General features: G+C 37.7%; 1 protein-coding gene across 1 annotated transcript in view; it reads right to left on the bottom strand.

Moving 5' to 3' along the window:
• PTPRR (protein tyrosine phosphatase receptor type R) overlaps positions 1-22,199 on the bottom strand; it is a 275,894-nt gene that overhangs the window by 29,538 nt on the left and 224,157 nt on the right. The window contains exons 9-12 of the mRNA XM_052640206.1: positions 18,852-18,931; positions 18,288-18,425; positions 4,396-4,506; positions 2,919-3,076 (exon numbers count right to left, since the gene is read on the bottom strand). Of these exons, the coding sequence (XP_052496166.1) occupies positions 2,919-3,076; positions 4,396-4,506; positions 18,288-18,425; positions 18,852-18,931 (487 nt within the window). The remainder of the gene's footprint in view (positions 1-2,918; positions 3,077-4,395; positions 4,507-18,287; positions 18,426-18,851; positions 18,932-22,199) is intronic.

Here is a 22,199-nt window from a genome sequence, read left to right as displayed (position 1 = left end):
AAAGAAAGGCAATGCCAAAGAATGCTCAAACTACTGCACAATTGCACTCATCTCACATGCTAGTAAAATAATGCTCAAAATTTTCCAAGCCAGGCTTCAGCAATACATGAACCATGAACTTCCTAATGTTCAAGCTGGTTTTAGAAAAGGTGGAGGAACCAGAGATCAAATTGCCAACATCTGCTGGATCATGGAAAAAGCAAGAGAGTTCCAGAAAAACATCTATTCTGCTTTATTGACTATGCCTAAGCCTTTGACTGTGTGGATTACAATAAACTGTGGAAAACTCTGAAAGAGATGAGAATACCAGACAACCTGACCTACCTCTTGAGAAACCTATATGCAGGTCAGGAAGCAACAGTTAGAACTGGACATGGAACAACAGACTGGTTCCGAATAGGAAAAGGAGTACGTCAAGGCTGTATATTGTCACCCTGCTTATTTAACTAATATGCAGAGTACATCATGAGAAACGCTGGGCTGGAAGAAGCACAGGCTGGAATCAAGATTGCTGGGAGAAATATCAATAACCTCAGATAGCAGATGACACCACCCTTATGGCAGAAAGTGAAGAAGAACTAAAGAGCCTCTTGATGAAAGTGAAAGAGGAGAGTGAAAAAGTTGGCTTAAAGCTCAACATTCAAAAAACGAAGATCATGGCATCTAGTCCCATCACTTCATGGCAAATAGATGGGGAAACAGTGGAAACAGTGTTAGACTTTTTTTGGGGGGGCTCCAAAATCACTGCAGATGGTGACTGCAGCCATGAAATGAAAAGACGCTTCCTCCTTAGAAGAAAAGTTATGACCTACCTAGATAGCATATTCAAAAGCAGAGACATCATGTTGCCGACTAAGGTCCGTCTAGTCAAGGCTATGGTTTTTCCTGTGGTCATGTATGGATGTGAGAGTTGGACTTTGAAGAAGGCTGAGCACCGAAGAATTGATGCTTTTGAACTGTGGTGTTGGAGAAGACTCTTGAGAGTCCCTTGGACTGCAAGGAGATCCAACCAGTCCATTCCGAAGGAGATCAGACTTGGGATTTCTTTGGAAGGAATGATGCTAAAGCTGAAATTCCAGTACTTTGGCCACCTCATGCGAAGAGTTGACTCATTGGAAAAGACTCTGATTCTGGGAGGGATTGGGGGCAGGAGGTGAAGGGGACGACGGAGGATGAGATGGCTGGATGGCATCACTGACTCGATGGATGTGAATCTGAGTGAACTCCGGGAGTTGGTGATGGACAGGGAGGCCTGGCATGCTGCGATTCATGGGGTCGCAAAGAATCGGACACGACTGAGCGACTGAACTGAACTAAGAACTTTGGACTTCATCCTCTAAAACAATGGTACTCTTTTTTTTTTTTTTTTTGAGAATATGTTGAAAACAATGAGTTTTCACTCCCCAGAAAATTCACTTAATGTACTCAAATCTGTTCAAGTCATTTCAAGTTCACTGGCCCCTGTAGGTAATCCACAAATCCAAGATTAGGAAATTTTGCTCTAGGCAATGGGAAGCCTGTGTGAAGCTTTGAGCAGAGACTCCATGTGATGAAAGAGGGTTTTATGCACATCATCCAGGAGGAGTGCACAGAATAGACTGTAGTGGGGGTGGAGCATGGGGAAGTGGGGTGTGTATGTGCAATTAGCTGACTTCTTCTAAAATACATGGATGAGGTCATAAGGGCCTGAACTTGGGTGGTTGGGCAGGAAGTGATGATTATGGCAGAAGCTTTGAAGGGAAAGCTAATCTGGTGACTGATTAGATATTGAGGCTGGAATTGAGAAAAGGGCCAAAGATAACTGTCAACATTTGATATTGAGTGGCTGGAAAAAAGATGGTCTCATTCTTAGAAATAGCAATCAGAAGGGGAGCTGGGTTTAGAGGGGAAATGGTTAGTTCATTTTAGATATCCTGACTGTTTTACGATTTTGGGTGTGGGATAGTTCTAGCTCTAAAGTAAGTTAAGTTTAGGATAAGGCCTAAAGTTAGAAACTAGATAATGACACATTGGGCAAATAGACATACAGTAAATTTTACTCTTAATTAAACCACAAAGATTCAAAAGAAGGCTAAAATCATAATTTAAAGTAATATACTTTGTTTATTAAAAACATCACCAAAATCTATCTTATAAGACATAAGGGGATCAATAAAGTCATGCAAATTTTTTTTGAGAAAGTATGGAGAAAAAACAACCAGTTATATAAATAACTTTAAAATTTGTACTTTGGTCTGGGCACATTAGCAGGAAAACAAGGGGAAGAGGTATAAGTTAAAGGATAAGAACTTTAAATTGGACACGAGTCAAGGGAACCACTAAAATCGGTGCCTCTTGTCAGCCCAGCCTCCAGGACCCCATGTTCTGGTAACAGCATTTTGTTTTCCTCTTGGTGAATTACCACTTGCCATTTAACATTTCATAAATTTATTTCTATCTGTTTTTCATGAGGTAACTTTTAGAACAGTTGACTGGTTTTCACCAAATTCGGCATAATAATAATAAATGTTATCAAGATACAATCCTAGTAAAGTTCAGGGGCATCTCAAAACAAGAAAAAAGCTGTTGATAATTAAAAAATCATATGTCTTTCCTAGCACACACGAGCCTAATGAGACTAAATGAATCCACCTACATTTCAAGGTCGAGGACTGAATCAATAAGATCTCCTGTTCCCTGAGTGATTCATAAGTGAAATTTTCTCCACTGTATGACTGCTAAAAATATGCTAATAATGGCACTTCATTTCTGACAAGTATCACTGTGGTCAAGAATCAAGGGGGAGGCTAATTAGTTTCAATATCTATTCAATTTACCAGCAAAGTCAGAACCAGGAAGTCAAACCCAACTGCCACTTGCTGTATGACTTTACAAAGAATAGACCGTTACTGAGGCAGAAAGGACAGCCCATCCCTTACCTGCAGTGGACCACCACAGGCCCTCGGCCCGCGGAGGCAAGTCTGTCTTCTTCCACATCCAGCATGAGCTGCAGAAGGGGCTGGGCACTGTCTGGAGTCTTGTGATCGGGCCATGAGGTGTACCAGTAATGTTTCACACGTTGGGTGTGACTTCCTTGCTGAAAATAGAAATAGCCACCAAGCGCTTCATTTACTTGTGGAACTAAAAGGCATCCAAACCACAATACCAAACACCTTCTATCACAGCCATCTTGCTTGCTCCTCACTTCTAGGTGGCAATAAAATCTAGGAAACTTTTGAAGAATATTCTTTCAACCTGAGAAAAATTTACTGTAAATATGCTGATGTCAAAATCTGACAGTCTTGCTTCAATTAAATGAGAAATATATATATGATATATATTTAATATAGAAAACATATATATGCTAGACATGTTTGTAATTTGTGATCATGAACATAATGGTAGATGAATAAATGGCCAAGAAAGAATTGAGATATAGTGTGTTCCCTGGTCTTTGAATGCTCCTGACAGGTTATTATAAATATATTGACCAGTATAAGAATGCTTAATTTTATACTCAGTCACTCTAATGATTCTACACTCACCCTAAATACCAGTTTTTAACAGCAGTGAGGAACCCCTGTAGGAAAGGAGTGACAAAGGAGGGTCCATGCACATCATCTCAAAACCAAGTTGGGGCCTGGTGTAGACTACGCACTAGTTGAATACATGTTGAAGAACAGGTTTCTCTAAGTGCCTTCCTATCATGAATTTCCCATTAAAACCCATCAGTGCAGCTCTGTCTCTACTTTCTTCTTCTTTGTGATGATTCTGTCCCAGCAGTGGGGTTCTAGATAGAACTGGAATCTTTGGGATGCTTGCTGTCTAGAAGAAAAACGACCAACTATACCATGGCAACATCCCTCAGCATTTGCTGTCCAAAATTTAAATAAGATAAATTTTCTATGACATAATCTGGTCTGGGAAAGTCCCTATAAATGACTGTAACTCCAAGTTTTGGAAGATCTCAACAACACTTCAGGCTTTTCTTGCCTCCCACAACCACCCACGAGCGCAGATTTTCCCTTTCACAGTTTCCAGGCCTTCCTTAAATCTGCTGAGACAAAGTGACATTAAAAAAAGAAATCACGGCAACATCTCCAGCACGAGCCTTTAGTCGTTTAGTTAAAGGCGTTCAAAAGGTTAAATCAGAGGTGTTATATATATGCAAATTAGCAGACCATAGCACCCTACTTAGTGGATTTCTTTAATGTCTACTTAAATTAATTATTCCACAGAGTGATAGTAGCTGACAACAAAATACATAAGGGAGTGATTATACTTTCTTCTTGATCTTGACTTTATTTAACTTGTTCAAATTGAATCTGCAGTTCTTAGGACAAAAAAAGTTCAAAATAAAAATGCAATCCTCTAACACCTTCCACTTTGTAGACAGCTACAGCTCCATATTCTTACCTTTAAGACAAGGTTTCGAACAGTATAGTTATCACATTCATTTACACTGATAACCAGAACCTCAACTTTTCCATATATTCCTCTCTTTTCTGGCCAATAAAGCACACATTTCTGGAGGAGGGGAAAGAAGAACACAGCAAATATTAACGGTTTTCACTGGCCTGGAAGCATTTTTCATTCAAGCATCTCAAAAGTTTCTATTTAGTTAAATAAAATAAGTCAAGTATCAATTTTAAACATTCTGTAAATGAGCTAAAACCACCAAACTATACATTTTAAATGGGTAAATTTTATAGTATATATATATGCATGTGGTGCTCACTTATGTTCAACTCTATGCAGCCCAACTCTTTGTAACCCACCAGGCTCCTCTGTCCATGGGATTTTCTAGGCAGGAATACTGAAGTGGGCTGCCATTTCCTCCTCCAGGGGATATTCCTGACCCAGGGATTGAACCCACATTTCTTCTGTCTCCTTCATTGGCAGGAAGGTTTGTTTATCACTAGTGCCACCTGGGAAGCCCATAGTATGTATAGTATATATTACACCTTTTTTAAAAAAAAAAAAAAAAACAACCCAACACTATTGCTGTTGATCCCATACAAAAAAATAATTAAGGCAAAATTTCTCAAATCCCCACAGAGAAATTAAGGGCTAATTCAGAACTGAATTAAGAATTAGGAAACTAAGATCCAAATATTAAGAGTTTATCATGCGATGAACAAGGTGAAAATAAAATGTTCTCCCCTATGATTGAGGCAAGTCACATTTCCTTGGGGCTTCCCTCGTGGCTCAGATGGTAAAGAATCTGCCTGCAGTGCAGAAGACAAGGGTCCAATCTCTGGATAGAGACGATCCCCTGAAGAAGGGAATGGTTACCCACTCCAGTATTCTTACCTGGAGAACTCCATGGACAGAGGAGCCTGGCGGGCTACAGTTCATGGGGTCGCAGTAACTGGGACACAGCTGAGTGACTAACACTTTCACTTTTTCACACATTTCCTGCTTCATCAAACTAAAGTCTCTAGTAAGAGTATCTATAATGTGTTAGATGCCACAGAATGCAGTCTCCCCTGTATGTAAAGTAGATATAATGACCATTAATATATCTGTGGTACTGTATTTTCCAGGACCAATTGCCTTTTCACCTATGGGATTTGTTGAAATAAATGTATGGCAAAATTATTTTTCAAATTTTTATGAAGGATCCTCTTTGAAGCATTTAATAGCAGTAATAACAATTATATTGCAAGCAAGAAAACATAATATGATGGATAAGGTGCAAGCTTTGGAGTTAAAGAGCCTGGGACCAAATTTTGGTGCTACCATTTATCTGTGAGTCCATAAACAGGGAAACATAAACTCTCTCTGGCCTCAGTTTCCTCAAGATTTAATACATGCAAAGCACTTAGGACAAAGCCAGGCATACAGTAAGCATTCAAAACTTGATATTATTATTATTATTGTTATTATATTTTACAACTACTGGATTAAGGGATGAGTTTTTGATCTAAAGGGATTAGATCATTACTTAAATATGCCTTAGCTCATGCATCAAATATATTATTTTTATGACATCATCACATTATTTAAAAAACTACAAAATGAGTTTCAAACATACATATAAATTCATATTATTTATTTTTTGCCTTTTAAACAACCACAAAAGAACCACTACTTTTTTACCACATATTTTAATGTCTAAGAATAAAAGTGTGAAAGTTAATGCTTTATCTTCAGTGCCCAGGGAAGTAATTTAATTTTAGAAATTTTGTTTAAATAGAATTCATCATTTTCTTTCAAACACACATGCATATTGATGAAGAAATTCTTTCACTTATTGCCTTTGGTTAGGGACCTTTCAGTCCTCAGGACGCTTGTTTCTTTATGTCTATGTCCAAGGCATATGACCACACTTAAAAATAGTTAAGTTCTTATAGATTTAAAAGAGCAACAGCAAAAAAATTACAGAATTACAGAACTAAAGGAAAAGACATGTAACATATCAGAAACACACCTCTGGGGCTCTATCATGCTAAGTACCAAATGCTCTATGTGTTAGAGCCACAAGGAAGTCACTTCATCTAGTGAAATCATTGTTTTTCATCCACTACAATAAAAACACATTTGCCTACTCTACTTTCTGGTCCTTTTCCAAACAAAGTAAATCATTTTCACCTCTATTTCCATGCCATTCCACCCCCAAGACTATCAAGCAATCAGGCTATCAGGCTTAGTCTGGCTAATATAACATTAACATTTAAAAAAAGAGAAACCTTCAGCACAGGGAATTATACTCAAAATCTTATAATACCTTCTAATGGAAAAGAATCTAAAAGAGAATCATACATATATCTGTATAACCGAATCACCTTACTGTATACCTGAAACTGACACAGCACTGTAAATAAACCATATTTTAATAAAATTTTTTTAGAAAAATAGCAATCTTTAAAAAATAAAGCAATTTATTTCCCTCCTCAATTATGAATTGCCAAATGTCTGAAATTTCCCCGATTTGTTAAAGATAATCATACTAACCAAATTGCCTGGTTGCTTTCAATGGAGCATCAATTATTTCGCTGCAAGACCCGAGCTATTGTGTGACTTAAAACCCTTGCCTCCTGGATGAATCCAAGAAGAGTGACAAAGAATCTTGCAAAAGGTATTGAACAAAGAAAGAGGCATTCAGTGGCCCAGCAGTCAGGCATATGTGCCCCATTGTCCAGGATCTGGCCTGAGTAGCAGGCCTCTCAATGAGAAGGTGGCTCTTGAAACTGGTAAGAAAAACTGCCAGGCAGGAGCTCTCAGCTTGCACCCTGACTCTTAACAATACAATCCAGGCTTGTGCACCTACTTGATAAATGGAAGCACTGCTTGCTTCTCTCCTGAGCTTGCCGGGGCCCTCTCGAATGTTTTTCTTGACTCTTTACCAAAAATGCAATTGGCAGCCGGCTCCCAGTAGACAATGTAATGTGACTTGTTCATTCAAACAACCCTTAATTAGCATCCCATCTCCTTTCTGAGATACAATAGCTTATTTTTACACACTGAATACATTTTTCCCCTCTTTAAGGAGGATGTAGAAAAAGAGACCAGATAAGTGTGGGTGCTTTTGAATATGAGGTGACCGAGAGCTGCAAATGTGGTTGTTTCTAAGGGCATCAGTTCACATTTGAATTATTTTTGTGAGTAGCTTTTTAGGGTTTTTTCATTGTGGTGTTAACAATGATATGAAAAAGAAAAATGCAAGGAAGGAAAGTGCTCTCTTAAAGATAATATTGTGAAATCACACTAATTGTGTGTAATTCGAAATAGCACGCTATGTAGCAGAATATAACCCCAAATCATCACTATTCTGTTAGCTGGGCCAATTCTTTCAGTAAAATTATCTATTAATTCCAAGAATTCATAATTTGGAGGACAAAGAGGTTTCCAGAAGGTTATGTGTCTCTTGTACAAACAAGTAATTAGTGAACCTTGACTGTAAAGATCCTGGACATCAACCAATTTTTCATCATCAGTGGTTTACAGCAAAAGTAGAATGCAGTGCAAAGCAATGCAAACCCATATTTTTATAATCTATTATTTTCTTTGATCATCCCTCTCACTCTCACCACATTAGGGTTATTTGTGTATAAAGAAGAAGCAAGTCTAGCTAATATATTAGTTGCCTGAAAAGAAAATCTACTTTTAAATTACTTTCTTTTTAAATTCTATGCATTTAAAATCAAAGAAATTTTTGCTTTATGAGCTAAAGATGTATCATCACATAGGAAGTGGCTCTAAATAAACAAAGAGATACTTAGTTGCAGTTGGGTTATATTTGCATAAAAGAGAATGGATCAGATTGTCTAGAATTATTATGGTTTTAGTTACTCTAATTTGTAGTATTCCACCTAATATTACTAACATAGATGCAGCAATTTAATAATAAAAGCATCTTTACCAAAATATGTCATTGAATCCCTTCCATGATCATTTGTGTTAAGTAGAACAAAGAGTAGATATTGTTATTGTTATTATTTTTTTTATGGTTTTACAGCTGAGAATACTGAAGCTCAGGTGTTTTGGTAGGGGTCTCTGAGAACATCCTCTTGGAGCCAAGACCCCTTGAGCAAATATTACTTTATAAACTCAAGCTTCTGTGTTTGGATTTTTGCTCCAATAACCAACTCTTTTCTATACCATTAACCAATACTCTCCCTTCCCTCTGTGAAATACACTGATATTCAATGGAACACTGAATGCCCTCCATCCACTCTCTCAATGGGTCCAGTACTTTCTGTCACTGTGCTGAGCTGTATGTTAGTAAGTGGTATTTGTATTCAAACCTCTTAAGGACAGCTGCATTCATTTAATGAAACTTTACATAAATTCATGAAACATGAGGGTAAAAAGAAAAAAAAGAATTGTTCCATGAAATAATTGTGTGAGTTAATTAGGTTTTCATGGAACGGGGGGAAGTGGATCAGTAAAGAAAACTGCATGCAAATCAGGTACAGGTGAGACATATAAAAGGGCAAAGTTTGGAAATATAGACAGAATTCTGCATTCATATGGTTTTATAAACTTTTCTATGTTCTCTCATCTTAAAGAAATGGAAATGGGACATTTTAATGATATATAAACGGCAGGAATTATACAAACTACATGACCTGGAACCAATATTAAAAATAATAAAAGACTGTCCCATAATAAAATAACAAACAAATCTGAATAGGAACAACTGTACCTGTTTTAAGACAAAATAAAAGAGCTTTTTGCTGTGTTTGAGTCTCCACTCTGACGTTTTTGCATTAAATGTGTCAAATAAGAGGGCTTCTAACTATAGTTAGAAATAAACCAAGTTACAGCAATTGAATGGAGAACAGCTGAATTAAAAATTAGGGTGCTGAGTTATACCTGGAATGTAAGCATGTTTGAAAGAACAGGTGAGTAATATTTCTTAGGGACTGTCAGCCTCAGAAGTCCTGGCCACTCTTAATTGCTTGTGCAGTGTAACTGTCCAGCCCCCAGTCATTCAGAAAATGAGCTGAGGCTGCTGGGCAGTGCTGAGCAGTGCTGGGTCAGGCTGCTTCTCTAGAAGCCGAATATCTAATTCTGATTGTCCAGAACAGCTGAATACCAGTCAATGGGTCTCCACTCTCCTTCAACATGACCCTCCCTGACCTTGTTGACAGACACTGACTACGGGACTTTGTTTGCTCATTTATTTTCATGCTTGGTACAAAGAGTGAGTCCTCTTGTCCACCCCACACTTCACAGACTGACCTCTAACTTGAGCATGACTCCCCCATCACAGTTCCAATCCACACTTTCAAATTGTCCACTATTTTGAATGAATAGACCTTACACTTTTTCTTTAAACTAAGTCAAAATGCTTTATCCTTCTCCTCTTTGCTTCTTAGAATGGTTAGAGATTTTAAACCAGGACTGTAAGTAATCCCAGATACTGTTCTCTGGCTGCAATCACTGCCTGGGCTAGAACTTTCTCCCTTCTTATCTTAACTAGGAAGACTTGACGAGGGTATGTAGAGAGGTGAGAAGGAGGAGTTGGGAGTCAGATTGCTGGCTGTTTGGCCTGGGCAGATTGCTTAACTGTCCTGGACCTCGGTGTCTTTCACTGAGTTTTACAAATAAGCTTATTGTAAAGATTAATTTCTAAGCACACTGTTAGTATTCTATAAACATTAGTTATTTGGAAGATCAAACAGCCCAGTTTCTAGACTTTCTAGGTATATTTGATGAACTTTCTAGATTATCTAACTTAAACTCTAATTTTTTAGCTAATTTTAAATAGTTGAGAAGATGTACTTTTATTTCATGGATTTAGAATATAACATAGTATAATTAACATTTAATTACTAGTGTTTTATCAGGAAAATCTATTTTCTCTTTAAATGTACAGCTTAAAAAAGATCTACTTTATTTTTAACTATAATTTACTTACAAATCAATCATTTCTACCAGAATACCCACCAGATTTCACAATGAAACTTAAGGTAAACATGGGATATACTTGATTAATATTTATATTGTAAAAAAACACCTGTTTTGGATGTATTTAATTAAATAAAGTCATCTATAGTAGCTGTGATTTGACTTAAAGATTCTTATAGGCTGCCATATATAAATTTTAAAATCATCTCCTGATCTCGGTGTAAACTGTCTTCCATCTCTCTTACCTTACCATATGTTTTCTCCACTCCTCATAAGACCTAACACTGTACCTATATCTAATATTTTAAGTTTTTGTTTCTTGTTTACTGTGTCTACTCTTTTAGATTGTAGCTTCATGAAAGGAGGGATCTTTGACTATTTTGTCAATAAAGATATAATCCAAGTACCTACACTGGTGTTTGATGGTTGATAGTTGATAAATATCTGTTGAATGAATGTATACACACACACCACTGGATGTTTTGTAAAGAAGAACTAAGTACCGAAAGTCATCAAGGTTAGCTGGAGAGTTCTAGATGCTAAAGGTAAAGGTAGTGTAGTGTCTGTCCATGGAATTCTCCAAGCAAAAATATTGGAGTGCTTAGTTACTTTAGTTGTGTCCAACTCCTTGCAACCCTATGGAACTTAGCCCACCAGGCTCCTCTGTCCATGGGATTCTCCAGGCAAGAACACTGCAGTGGGTTGCCATTCCCTTCTCCAATGGATCTTCCCAATCCAGGGATCAAACCTGGGTCTCCTCATTGAAGGCATATTCTTTACCACCTGAGCTACAGGGAAGCCCAAAGGTGATGATACAGTTAGATGTATTTCTGGGAAACACATTGGGAATATATTTTTTCAAAAGTTCTTATCATTTGGTCAGGTCATTTCACATCTAAAATTATAAATTAATAATGAAAGATGTGGATAAAAAGATTAGAAATAACTTTATCTATTAATAAGGAAATGATTACATACATTTTAGCATCCATACAGTGAAATTCTAGCAGTCATTTAAAATCATGTTTTTGATGAGTTATTAATGATATGGAAAACACTCATAACGTTAAAAGCAGAATATACAAAGAATACAGAACCCTCTTTCATTCTCTATAGTCTTCAGCAAAATGTAACATTCCAGGCCCATCTCCCTTCACTCCCTACTATGCTCAAGCCACACCAAACTGCTCAGCATGCTCTGTGTGTCGTGTCTGCCTCTGTGCGCTGTTGCTTTGCCAGGTTTATGTTACTTGTGCACCTGCTTACTCTGTAGGTCCCTACTGAAAACTGTAAGGCAGCATAAGAGCTATTTGGACAAAGAAATGTAACTAAAATGAATCTTATCCATAATTTTATCAGTTAGAGAAAGGAAGAGAATGAAATTGGGGAATACTTAAAATACGATTTCTTTATTTTGCTTTTGTGCTGAATAGGTAAATGGGCAAAATGAGGTTTTTAAGTATTTAAGTCGCATAGCTGAACTCAGATGAAAGATGTAAATATTAAGACAGAATATGGCAGTGTTAAGTACTCGAGAGAAGTATTTTGTTAGGCCAGATCACCAAGTAATGCCCTCACTTCATGAAAGATAATTTGGTGTCTTACTCCTCCTTGAAGCCAACCGTGGGTACTTTGTCTTTTAATGCCTTGCATCCGTATTTATGGGCTTCCCAGGTGGCTCAGATGGTAACGTATCTGCCAGCAATGTAAGAGACCTGAATTTGATACCTGGGTTAAGAAGATCCCCTGGAGAAGGGCATGGCAACCCACTCCAGCATTCCTGCCTGGAGAATCCCGGGAACAGAGGAGCCTGGTGGGCTATAGTCCACGGGATCACAATGAGTCAGACACGACTGAGCAACTAACACTTTACACCCTTCTTTAGCCCATTTATTATGTTGGGGCAAGATGAGTGCATGAGCTTTGGAATCAAATAAACCTAGACTAAAATCACTTAACTTTGAGACTATAGGCAATGATTTAACCTCTGACCTTCATTTCTCATCCATAACATAGGTATAGTAAATCTTGCTTTGTAGAGATAGAGTGAAAATGAACTGAATTAACATATGAACTGTGCTTACTATGTACATTCAACAAATGGCAGTCGGTGGAAAATATCTTCCACTGTACACAAAATATGACCAACATTCATAGCCACTTCTTTCTTAGCAGAAAGTCTGAGCTAGTCTGAGGACTTTGGAAATATAGAAGTGCTTCTTGTACTGTTTAGACTGATCTAACTCTAGCTTTTCAGGTTTTAGCTGCTGTGTCTTCTCTAGTAAGCAATAGTTCATGTTAAAAGTTTGAACACTGTGTTTTCAATGTTTTATTTCTTTCAAGAGGAATTCCTTCCTTGAGATTTACGTAAATGAAGAAATCAAACTTACCAGCAATAAAAATTGGTTCTCCTTTCACACTATAGATGAGAATTGATGTCAGCTTTATTTAAAACTTTTTTGCCTATTCTTATTTAATAAAGTAACTATGAGAATATTGTGATTATTGAATAAGAGCTGGCAATTATTCTTTTATTTATTTATTAGAAAGTAGAAAGGTTCATGAAAATACAAAGCCTGGGAATTTCTAAAGATAACTCCACCCTCACATATTTTTGGAGGAAATGATTTTTGTCTATTTCAAACAATGACGCTTAACACAATTGAAAGTTGGCACATTTTTGGTAAACAGCATCTTCCTGGCAGTGTGAAGTCTACTGCCTATTTCTTTTGAGCCAGACTTTTCAGTATCATTTTGATTTGTAAAACATCAAAATTTCTTCCATAGTACTCTTTGTACATCTTTAGTAAATCTGGATGGAAAGGAATTTTCATTTCAATTTAATGAGTAATCAATAATAACAGAAGTCAAAATCTTTATTGCAATATTCGGAATTATGACTGGCCATGGTAAAATACATGTAGCAAATTGCACACAGAAGAGTAACATAATATATCAATATTTACTTTGATATTTCCAGAATATATATCTCAGACACTTAAAAAGGCAAGAGGCTAAAAATGATAAGAAAAAATAATACCTCTTCCATTTCTGAATTATGCAACCAAAGTGAAAAATAAAAACCTCAATCATCCTTTATGTGGCCATTATTTTTTCAAAAATTCTGGCTTTCAACAGATCTACTTGACTCTCCTATGGAGAACAAGAATTCTGAGAATGGTACCAACAGGTTTGTGTGCTAAGTTGCTTCAGTTGTGTCTGACTCTTTGTGACGCTATGGGCTGTAGCCCACCAGGCTCCTTTGTCCATGGGATTCTCCAGGCAAGAATACTGGAGTGGGTTGCCATTTCCTTCTCCAAGGGATCTTCTCAACCCAGGGAATCTTCCTGACTCAGGAAATCCAACCCTGTCTATCTCCCGCATTGGCAGGTGGGTTCTTTACCAATGGTGCCACCTGGGAAGCCCACAGGTTAGCTTCAGGTTTAATGCACTTGAAAAGGAAAGAACAAGATGGGCTCCATTTCTTTGTACATTCACATTCAGAATGGAGATGTCTGAACATTGTCAGTTAACCAACTCATTGTCGCTTTGAAATACCTATTTATCTCATACAGCAGTTCTCTTAGAATGACAAACTTTGGTCTTGGGGACAGAAGGGAAGAATATAACTGTCTGTTAGGGCTTTGGCAGGTTTGCCAATTATTCATATTATCTCTGTTGGCCTTTAAAACATGTCACATCTTACTTAACTTCTAGGGAATTCTTACTCATAATCTTGGCTTCTTCTGTCCTGTCCTGATGAAAACTGACTCAAGAACGAGTTACAGCACCATTGGCATATCTCTGTCTTTTTGTCTAAGGAAACAAATATATCATAACATGGGAGGAATGAAATGCTCAGGACAACAAAAATTATAATTTATCTTACACAGTTACTAAACCTATTCTCTAATCCTTGTGGGATATACGCTTTGCCAAGTATTTAGTCATTAATAAATATGCAACAAATGTTTTCAGTGGAAAAAAAACTTGTTTCAAAGCATTTACATCCTTATATTTATGTAATCGCATAAATCACAGTGCTTTTTCTATGTTAATTTTGTATGAGTTTATTTTTAATACAAGAAATAGAATTAATAAAGGTATGAATGTTCTTTGAGAAAATACATCATGACAATCTATTCAGAAAATGGTAATTCCAACCAAAATGGGAAGGAGTTCAGTCTACTCAGATCTAGGAAGCATTGCTAAATCTTGAGTGAGTTCTAAGGTGTCTGTGATTTCTGCTCATTCCTTTGTGGGTATTATTCTGCTGATTTTTGGCTTCTGCTGTTACTATTGAGAAGCCAATTGTTAGTCATTCTGGTTGTTAAAACAATCTCTACAGTGTTTTTCAGTTCCACAGATGTGTCCACTTGTGGATTTATTTTATTTAAGTCTAGGTTTTACTGTGAGAGATCAAGTCTTTCACCAGTTTTGGAAAATACCTAGCCATTATTTCCTCAAGTATTACTTCTTTTCTTTATATTCTCCCTTTTCTTCTAAAATATCCATTAGACATACATTGGATATCTAAATACTGTCCTCTGAAACTCTGTTTCACATTTTTGATCATTTTGATCTTCTAGATAATTTCCTTAGCTCTGCTCTTTGTTTTTTTTTGATTTTATTTTTTTTAATTTAAATTTTTATTTTTACTTTATTTTACTTTACAATACTGTATTGGTTTTGCCATACATTGATATGAATCCGCCATGGGTGTACATGAGTCCCCAGTCATGAACCCCCTCCCATGCTTTTTAATCCAGTAATTATTTATTCAACTGTGTCCAGCTTGCCAATCAACTTATCTCATGAAGTTTTTTCATTTTAATGTCTGTATGATATTTATTTCTAGGCCACTTTGGTTTGTTTTTAAATCTTCCTAGTCTTTCTTGATAGTAAATTGTTCTTTTGTCAAGTTTTTAATTTTATATTTTGTATGTTTAATTATAAAAAAGCCTATATTTATAGTTTCTATTGTTTCAATTTCTCATAGGTTTATTTCTACTATTTCTTGTTTCTGATTTTTACTTATGTTGGTTATTTCCATGTGTTTCTCAGAAGTTTGACTTCTGAGTTTATATTTGCTGGGCTTTTTCCCTTGAAATTCTGTGTAGTGTTTGCTGTGAAGATAGCAGAAGACTTTGTAAAGTGCCATACCAATCCAGTATTACTTTTAATTTTTTAATTAAATGAATATAAACTAGTTTATAAATGATTTATATACATTAAAAATTATTATTTTATATTAATTACTTACCATTTGGTGCTTCCTAGTTTTTGAATTCTGAATACTCAAGAGTACCTTACTATTGATCCCATGAGAAGGCCAGACTTTGATAGATTAATTTTCTGTTATAATCCTATTTGGAGAAGGCAATGGCAACCCACTCCAGTACTCTTGCCTGGAAAATCCCATGGACAGAGGAGCCTGGCGGGCTGCAGTCCATGGGGTTGTGAAGAGTCAGGCACAACTGAGTGACTTCACTTTCACTTTTCACTTTCATGCATTGGAGAAGGAAATGGCAACCCACGCCAGTGTTCTTGCCTGGAGAATCCCAGGAATGGGGGAGCCTGGTGGGCTGCCGTCTCTGGGGTCGCACAGAGTCAGACACGACTGAAGCGACTTAGCAGCAGCAGCATAATCCTATTTTGGTAGGCAGGTTTATTTTTGTGGTTCACCCTTTCACTGAAAGTATAGCCCTTGCAGGTACTCACTTGGTGGAAGATCTCAATTCTAAGTCCTGGCTCCTGCAAGCCCAAAGCTTTGTCTCCAGTTCTTATATTATCATGAAAACACAAGTAACCTGTAATTCTCTGGTTTTATGCATTTTATTCAGTTTTTTACTACCAGAATTTACTTTCTCCCCCAAGCTCTGCTATGCATGTCATATCATATTTCACTCAGTATGACTGGTTTTTCAGATTATCTAGCTTGCCATATTACATTGGAGAAGGAAATGGCAACCTACTCTAGTATTCTTGCCCAGAGAATCCCAGGGACAGAGGAGCCTGGTGGGCTGCGATCTATGGGGTCACACAGAGTTGGACATGACTGAAGTGACTTAGCAGCAGCAGCAGCAGCAGCAGCCATATTACATAAGTTCTATTTATATTTTCATGGGTATAAATACACAGAGAATGTACCTTTAAAACTTGAATTTTTTTCCTGCCATGAAGGTAAATTGTCACAGATATTAAACAACTGTGCAGAACTTGTCAGTGGCTTATTATGTTGACAAGTTGATATTGGGTGAAATAGCTAAGAATATTAAGGATTATTTTATTATGCCACTTTAAGCTGTCATATAAGATTCAAGGAAATGCATACATTTAGTAAACATATAGCTAATGTAGTATATAACTTCATCTACTGGCCAAAAATATACTTTTTTCCCAGGATAAATTTCAGCAAAAGATTCTTTGTCTATTGTAGCAAAAATGGAAGAAAACAACAAAAGTTTAAAAGAACTTTAAGTTGCTGTTTGCAGACCTGAGTTTTCTACATTAGCAGCATGGTTATACTATGGTCGGTGGTTGCAACTCACCATAGGAGTAAAAGGGAAATTTCCATTTTCTTAAATTCTTATTGTCAGGGTGAGACGCGGGCAGAGTAATTTTGATCAGAAAACAAACACAAATACTGGCTAAAATCAGACTGTAAATTATCTCAATAAGATGTCATGAAATATAGGCAGTGCCTAGGATAGCACTCTTTGGGAATTACACAGTTTTATTTTTATGATGCAAAATACAGAAAGCATATTCTATAAGCTAGATCCTTAGAAAAGTTTACTAGTATGGATATGGGATCTAATTTTGTCCCTTTCTTGGATTTTGTTTTATGAAAATGTTGAGAAAGTTGTTTGGTTTGGTTAACTTCAAATCTTTCTCCAAATTTCACTTTCTCAGTGAGGTGTATCCCCCTGTATGATACCTCAGCTTACTCTTCTTCTACTGCTGCCTACAGCTCAGACACCCAGTCCCCTTATCCCACTCTACTGTTTTTTCCTACAGCATCTGTTCCTTCTAATATGCTATATTCTTATGAAATTCTGCTTCTTGCTTTTTGTCTGTCTCCTCCTCACTAGAAAGTTAAAATCTACCAAGGGCAGGAATCTTTGTGTTTGTTTACTAATAAACTGCCAGCAACTAAAATAGTATCTGGGGCTTTCCTGGTGGCTACATGGTAGAGAACTCACCTGCTGATGTAGGAGATATAGATTCGATCCCTGGTCCAGGGAGATCCCACAGGCTGCAAAGCAACTAAGCCCGTCTGCCACAACTACTGAGTCTGCGCTCTTGAGCCCACAAGTTGCAACTACTGAAGCCTGAGCACCCTAGAGCCCGTGCTCCACCACAAGAGAAGCCACCACAGTGTGTGTGTGTGTGTGTGTGTGTGTGTGTGTGTGTGTGTGTGTTAGTCGCTCAGTCCTGTCTGACTCTGCGATCCCATGGACTGTAGCTCTCCAGGCTCCTCTGTCCATGGTGAGAAGCCCACAAACCACAGCTAGAGAGTAGCCCCCGCTCTCCTCCACCAGAGAATAGCCTGCACAGCAATGAAGACCCAGCACAGCCATAGAAAAATAAGTAAATAAAATAGTATCTGTCACTTAGTAGGTGCTCAAAAATTGCTCATGATGTAAATAAACAATTTTTTATTTCCCTGTTATAAATCAGAGTGATGATTCAGGGCCCCTCATTTCCTTACATAGATATATGGATACAAGTGTGAATGGTGTATGCCAAGCACATTGATTTCACTGAAAGAAAGATATCATTCATAAGACACCAATTACCATTTTGGGGGAGCATAAACTGACCTAGCCTTTAAGTGTCTTAACATCTTAAATTTGTTAGGAAGTATATGGTAATTTTCCTTAAACAATCTCTGTTCTAGAGCAACAGAAAAAATACAATGTTCTGCACTTGGGAAAAGGTCATACCTCATTTTTTTCCTTGAGTTTTGTGATCATAACAATTACGGGACTGTCCTCCTGCCAAACCATCTGCCAGAAATCATTCACGGTGTTGATCATGGGGCCCTGTGTGGCGATGAATGCTTTCTCTTTGCCACTGTAGCCCTAGTTTGAGAAAAAAAAGAAAAAATGTTGGCTTTGAAGTCCATGCCTTGCACTGAAAGTTTAGGTGAAAGATCTTCAAAACAGAACGACTCTGCAGGTCCAAAAGCTACACACTTTCGAGGCTTCATTGATTCGAGCACCACCACTCTGGCGGTTGTTCTCCCAACGAGTCGAGTGCGCACATGGTACTGGGGGTTGTGAAGCGCAGTCCTCCCCAGAGCACCTCAGAGGGAGCACCGTAGCCACAGACACACAGGAAGGGAAGACCTACTGGCATTGATTATGACCAAGTGAGCAAAACAAAACTTGCTAGCAACCAAGTTAAATTAAAGTTAATCTATTCTGAGGGGTTTAAAAAAAAAACAACCCAACAATTCCAGACAGTAAATCAACATGCTTATCAGAAAGAAATTTAGATTTACTTACCCTAATATAATTAGCATTGATGTAAGTGCTCAAAGAATCAGTGACATTTTTCGGTCTTAAACATACTCTACTGAGGGGATCTAATGAAGAAAACAAGAAAGAATAGGTTAACCAGACTTACTCTTTTAAGTTTCTTAGAATGTCAATGGGGCTTCCCTGGTGGCTCAGATGGTGAAGAATCTGCCTGCAATGCAGGAGACCTAGGTTCCACCCCGGGGTCAGGAAGATCCCCTGGAGAAGGGAAGGGCAACCCACTACAGTATTCTTGCCAGGAGAATCCCATGGACAGAGGAGCCTTGCAGGCTACAGTCCATGGGGTCTTAAGAGTCAGACATGACTGAGCACATCTATCGTCATTTTTCTGTGTGTACACAGAGTACATACTCTAGTCACAAGGGCTGAGGGCAATCTCCCAACTACTCCATATTCTTGCAGATTCTGTGCTTTTGCACATATTGTTTCCCTGCCGTCTCTGCATGGGCAAGTCGTCCTCATTCTTCAGGGCTCAGTTCAAGAGATACTTCCTTCCTGAAGTCTTCCCTTGTCTTCCTGGCAGAATTAGGCATTCTCTTCTTTGCTCATGCTGCTTGAATTTTATTTTAGTATTTAACATCTTGTATTTTAAGTGTTTCAATTCTTTCTTGCCCTCAATGGATTGCAATGAGCCCCTTGAGAACAAAGGCTGTCTTTAATTAACTTTTATATCTTTTGTGATTTCTACTTGATATGTGGCTCAGAGTGGGTTTAATATCAGAATTAATTTCAATTGGAAAGAGTTAAAATAATGCTTTTCTTCCAGATTTTTCTCTTTTCATAGCAAAGGGGATGAGAAAACTTCCATTTATTTTCAGTATCCACTGATTTTAAAAGTTTCCATGAATGGCCTAAACCACTCACACTTGAAAAGAGGCCCACTTCCTTCAGTTTTTATAATGCCTATGATGTATATGATTTACTGAGAACTCAACCCCAAAATTGCTTAGAAGCAGGTTCCTTGTCAAGCTAAGCTAACTTTATGTTGAAAATTAGTAATTTACAGTATTTCCAAATATTTAGAGATTTTGAAATACTTTAAAAAACCCCAAGAATACAATATATGATGGAGTAGGAGAAAATGAAAATGAATTGATGCTTTTTTAAAGCTAGTTTGGTCTAATAAAAAGCCAAGTATTAAAAAACAAAATTTTGTCATTGTCCTCATCATGTACTATTGTCCTCATCTTTACTGTTATAATTTCATTCATGCAGTGCATGAATTCAGTGTTACACTGGACACTGATCACATTCGCTCCTCTCTCCTGCTCTTCTCTTTTTATTTCCTTTGCTTTCTTCCTTCCATTCTTTTTCCCCTCCCTTCTTCCTTACATCCTTTTCCTTCCTCCCTCCTTCCCCCTCTTCTTCTTTCTTCTTTCCTTCTTGTTTGTTTTCTCCTCTCTACAAAGTATCACACACACACACAGGTCTGGTGTACAGAGCACATGAAAGTCTGCCCTCTTCTCCATCTCTTTAAAATACCCCTGGAAATCTTAAGCCTTCTATTTAATAGACAAAATGATACCTGGATCCTGATATTTTGATTAGAATCATATCAGATTTTGTCAAAGGTTATACTGGGCTAACTCAGTGCACATGAATTTGAGCAAACTCGAGGAGACAGCTGACAGAGGAGCCTGGCGTGCTGCAGTCCTTGGGGCTGCGAAGAGTTGGATATGACAGCAACTGAACAACAACATGCTTGTCTGCAGATTTCCTCGTCAGGAAGAAATGTGCTTAAGGTTTGAAGTCAGAGAGGAAGCTATTAGATAAAGCGTATCACTGCTAGTGATGGACAAAGGCAGAGATGAGAGGAATAGGATGGTTCTCAGAGATGAATTCAGGAGAAGTGGGAGATGGACGGATGGGTAAGGACTGGCCACACCTTCAAGGTAATTGGGAATCGTCTTCAAATTTGTTGTGGAAGAGAGAGAAGAATCTAGGCCTGCTTTGTCCAATATGGTAGCCACTAGCCATGTGTAGGTAAATTCAAGTTGATTGAAACAAAGCAAAATTTAAAAGTCAGTTCCCTGGGACTTCCCTGGTGCTCCAGTGGCTAAGACCCCACACTCCCAATGCAGGCCGCCCAGGTTCTATCCTTGATCAGGGGACTAGATCCCACATACTGCAACTAAAGAGCTCGCATGTCGCAACCCAAGATCCCACGTGCTGCAACTAAGGTGCAGCACAGCCAAATACAATAAATAAACATTTTAAAAAATAAAAATAAGCTGCGTTAAAAAAAAAGTCAGTTCCTTGGGTGCACTCACTTTATTTCAAGTACTTATTGCCATACGCAGCTAATGACTATCTCGTGGAAGATAACGGGCTTCCCAGGTGGCGTTAGCGGTAAAGAACCCACCAGCCAGTTCAGGAGACCTAAGAGACACAGATTCGATCCCTGGGTCAGGAAGATCCCCTGGAGAAGGAAATGGCAACCTACTCCAGTATTCTAGCCTGGAGAATCCCATGGACAGAGGAGCCTGGCAGGCTAGAGTCCATGGGGCCACAAAAGAGTCGGAAGACTGAAGTGACTGAGCACGCAGCACACACGGGAGATAGGGAACATTTCCCTCATTGTAGAGCTTTTGTGGACAGTGGTGATTTTGCCAGTGCAGTGATGGTTATTATGTGAAAATAGGGCTCTTTAGTACTCTGTTTCTGAAACTGTAAATGTTCCCATAGTTAGGGTTCTTATTTTCTGGAATTGTTTCTGGGATTAATGATGAATTCACTAGGAAGATAAAGAAAGGAGAAACTAACATGTGCTGAGGGTTTACTATTTGTTGGAACTTTCCAAGCCATTTCCCACATATGATTATGTAATTCTTTCAACAGCCTTATAGGGTAGTATGACTATTACTATTTTTAAGGGCAAAGAAAGGCTGGCACAGAAAGATGAAGTAGCCTGCCATAAACTGTAAATATTTTCGCCAGGATAGGAAATCAAGTCTAACTCCAATATTCTGCTTGAGTCATACAACTTGTTGCCTTAATGAGTGGTTCACTGATTTGCATATCTACTCTGTTTCAGGCACATAATAAAGTAAAACAGAAAACATAATGTAAGTAGGAGACATTAAACTTTACATTTTTAAATAAAAAGTGATGACCAGAGTAACTAGGATTTTAAAATTTGATTTATATTATTTCATAGTTGTACAAATAAACTGCATGGAAGAAATATACATAAAAATTCTTTGTTGTACAAATAATTTCACACTGATATCAGTTTTTTTCCCATTGCTCTTGTAATTAAGACATAAAGATATTCTCATCACTAATATTTGTTTATATTATAAAATAATTTGATAT

This window comes from Budorcas taxicolor, chromosome 5 (genome assembly GCF_023091745.1).
Source record: "Budorcas taxicolor isolate Tak-1 chromosome 5, Takin1.1, whole genome shotgun sequence".
NCBI lineage: Eukaryota > Metazoa > Chordata > Mammalia > Artiodactyla > Bovidae > Budorcas > Budorcas taxicolor.
Note: the sequence above shows the minus strand (reverse complement) of the source record. Positions and strands in the feature narration are given on the sequence as shown.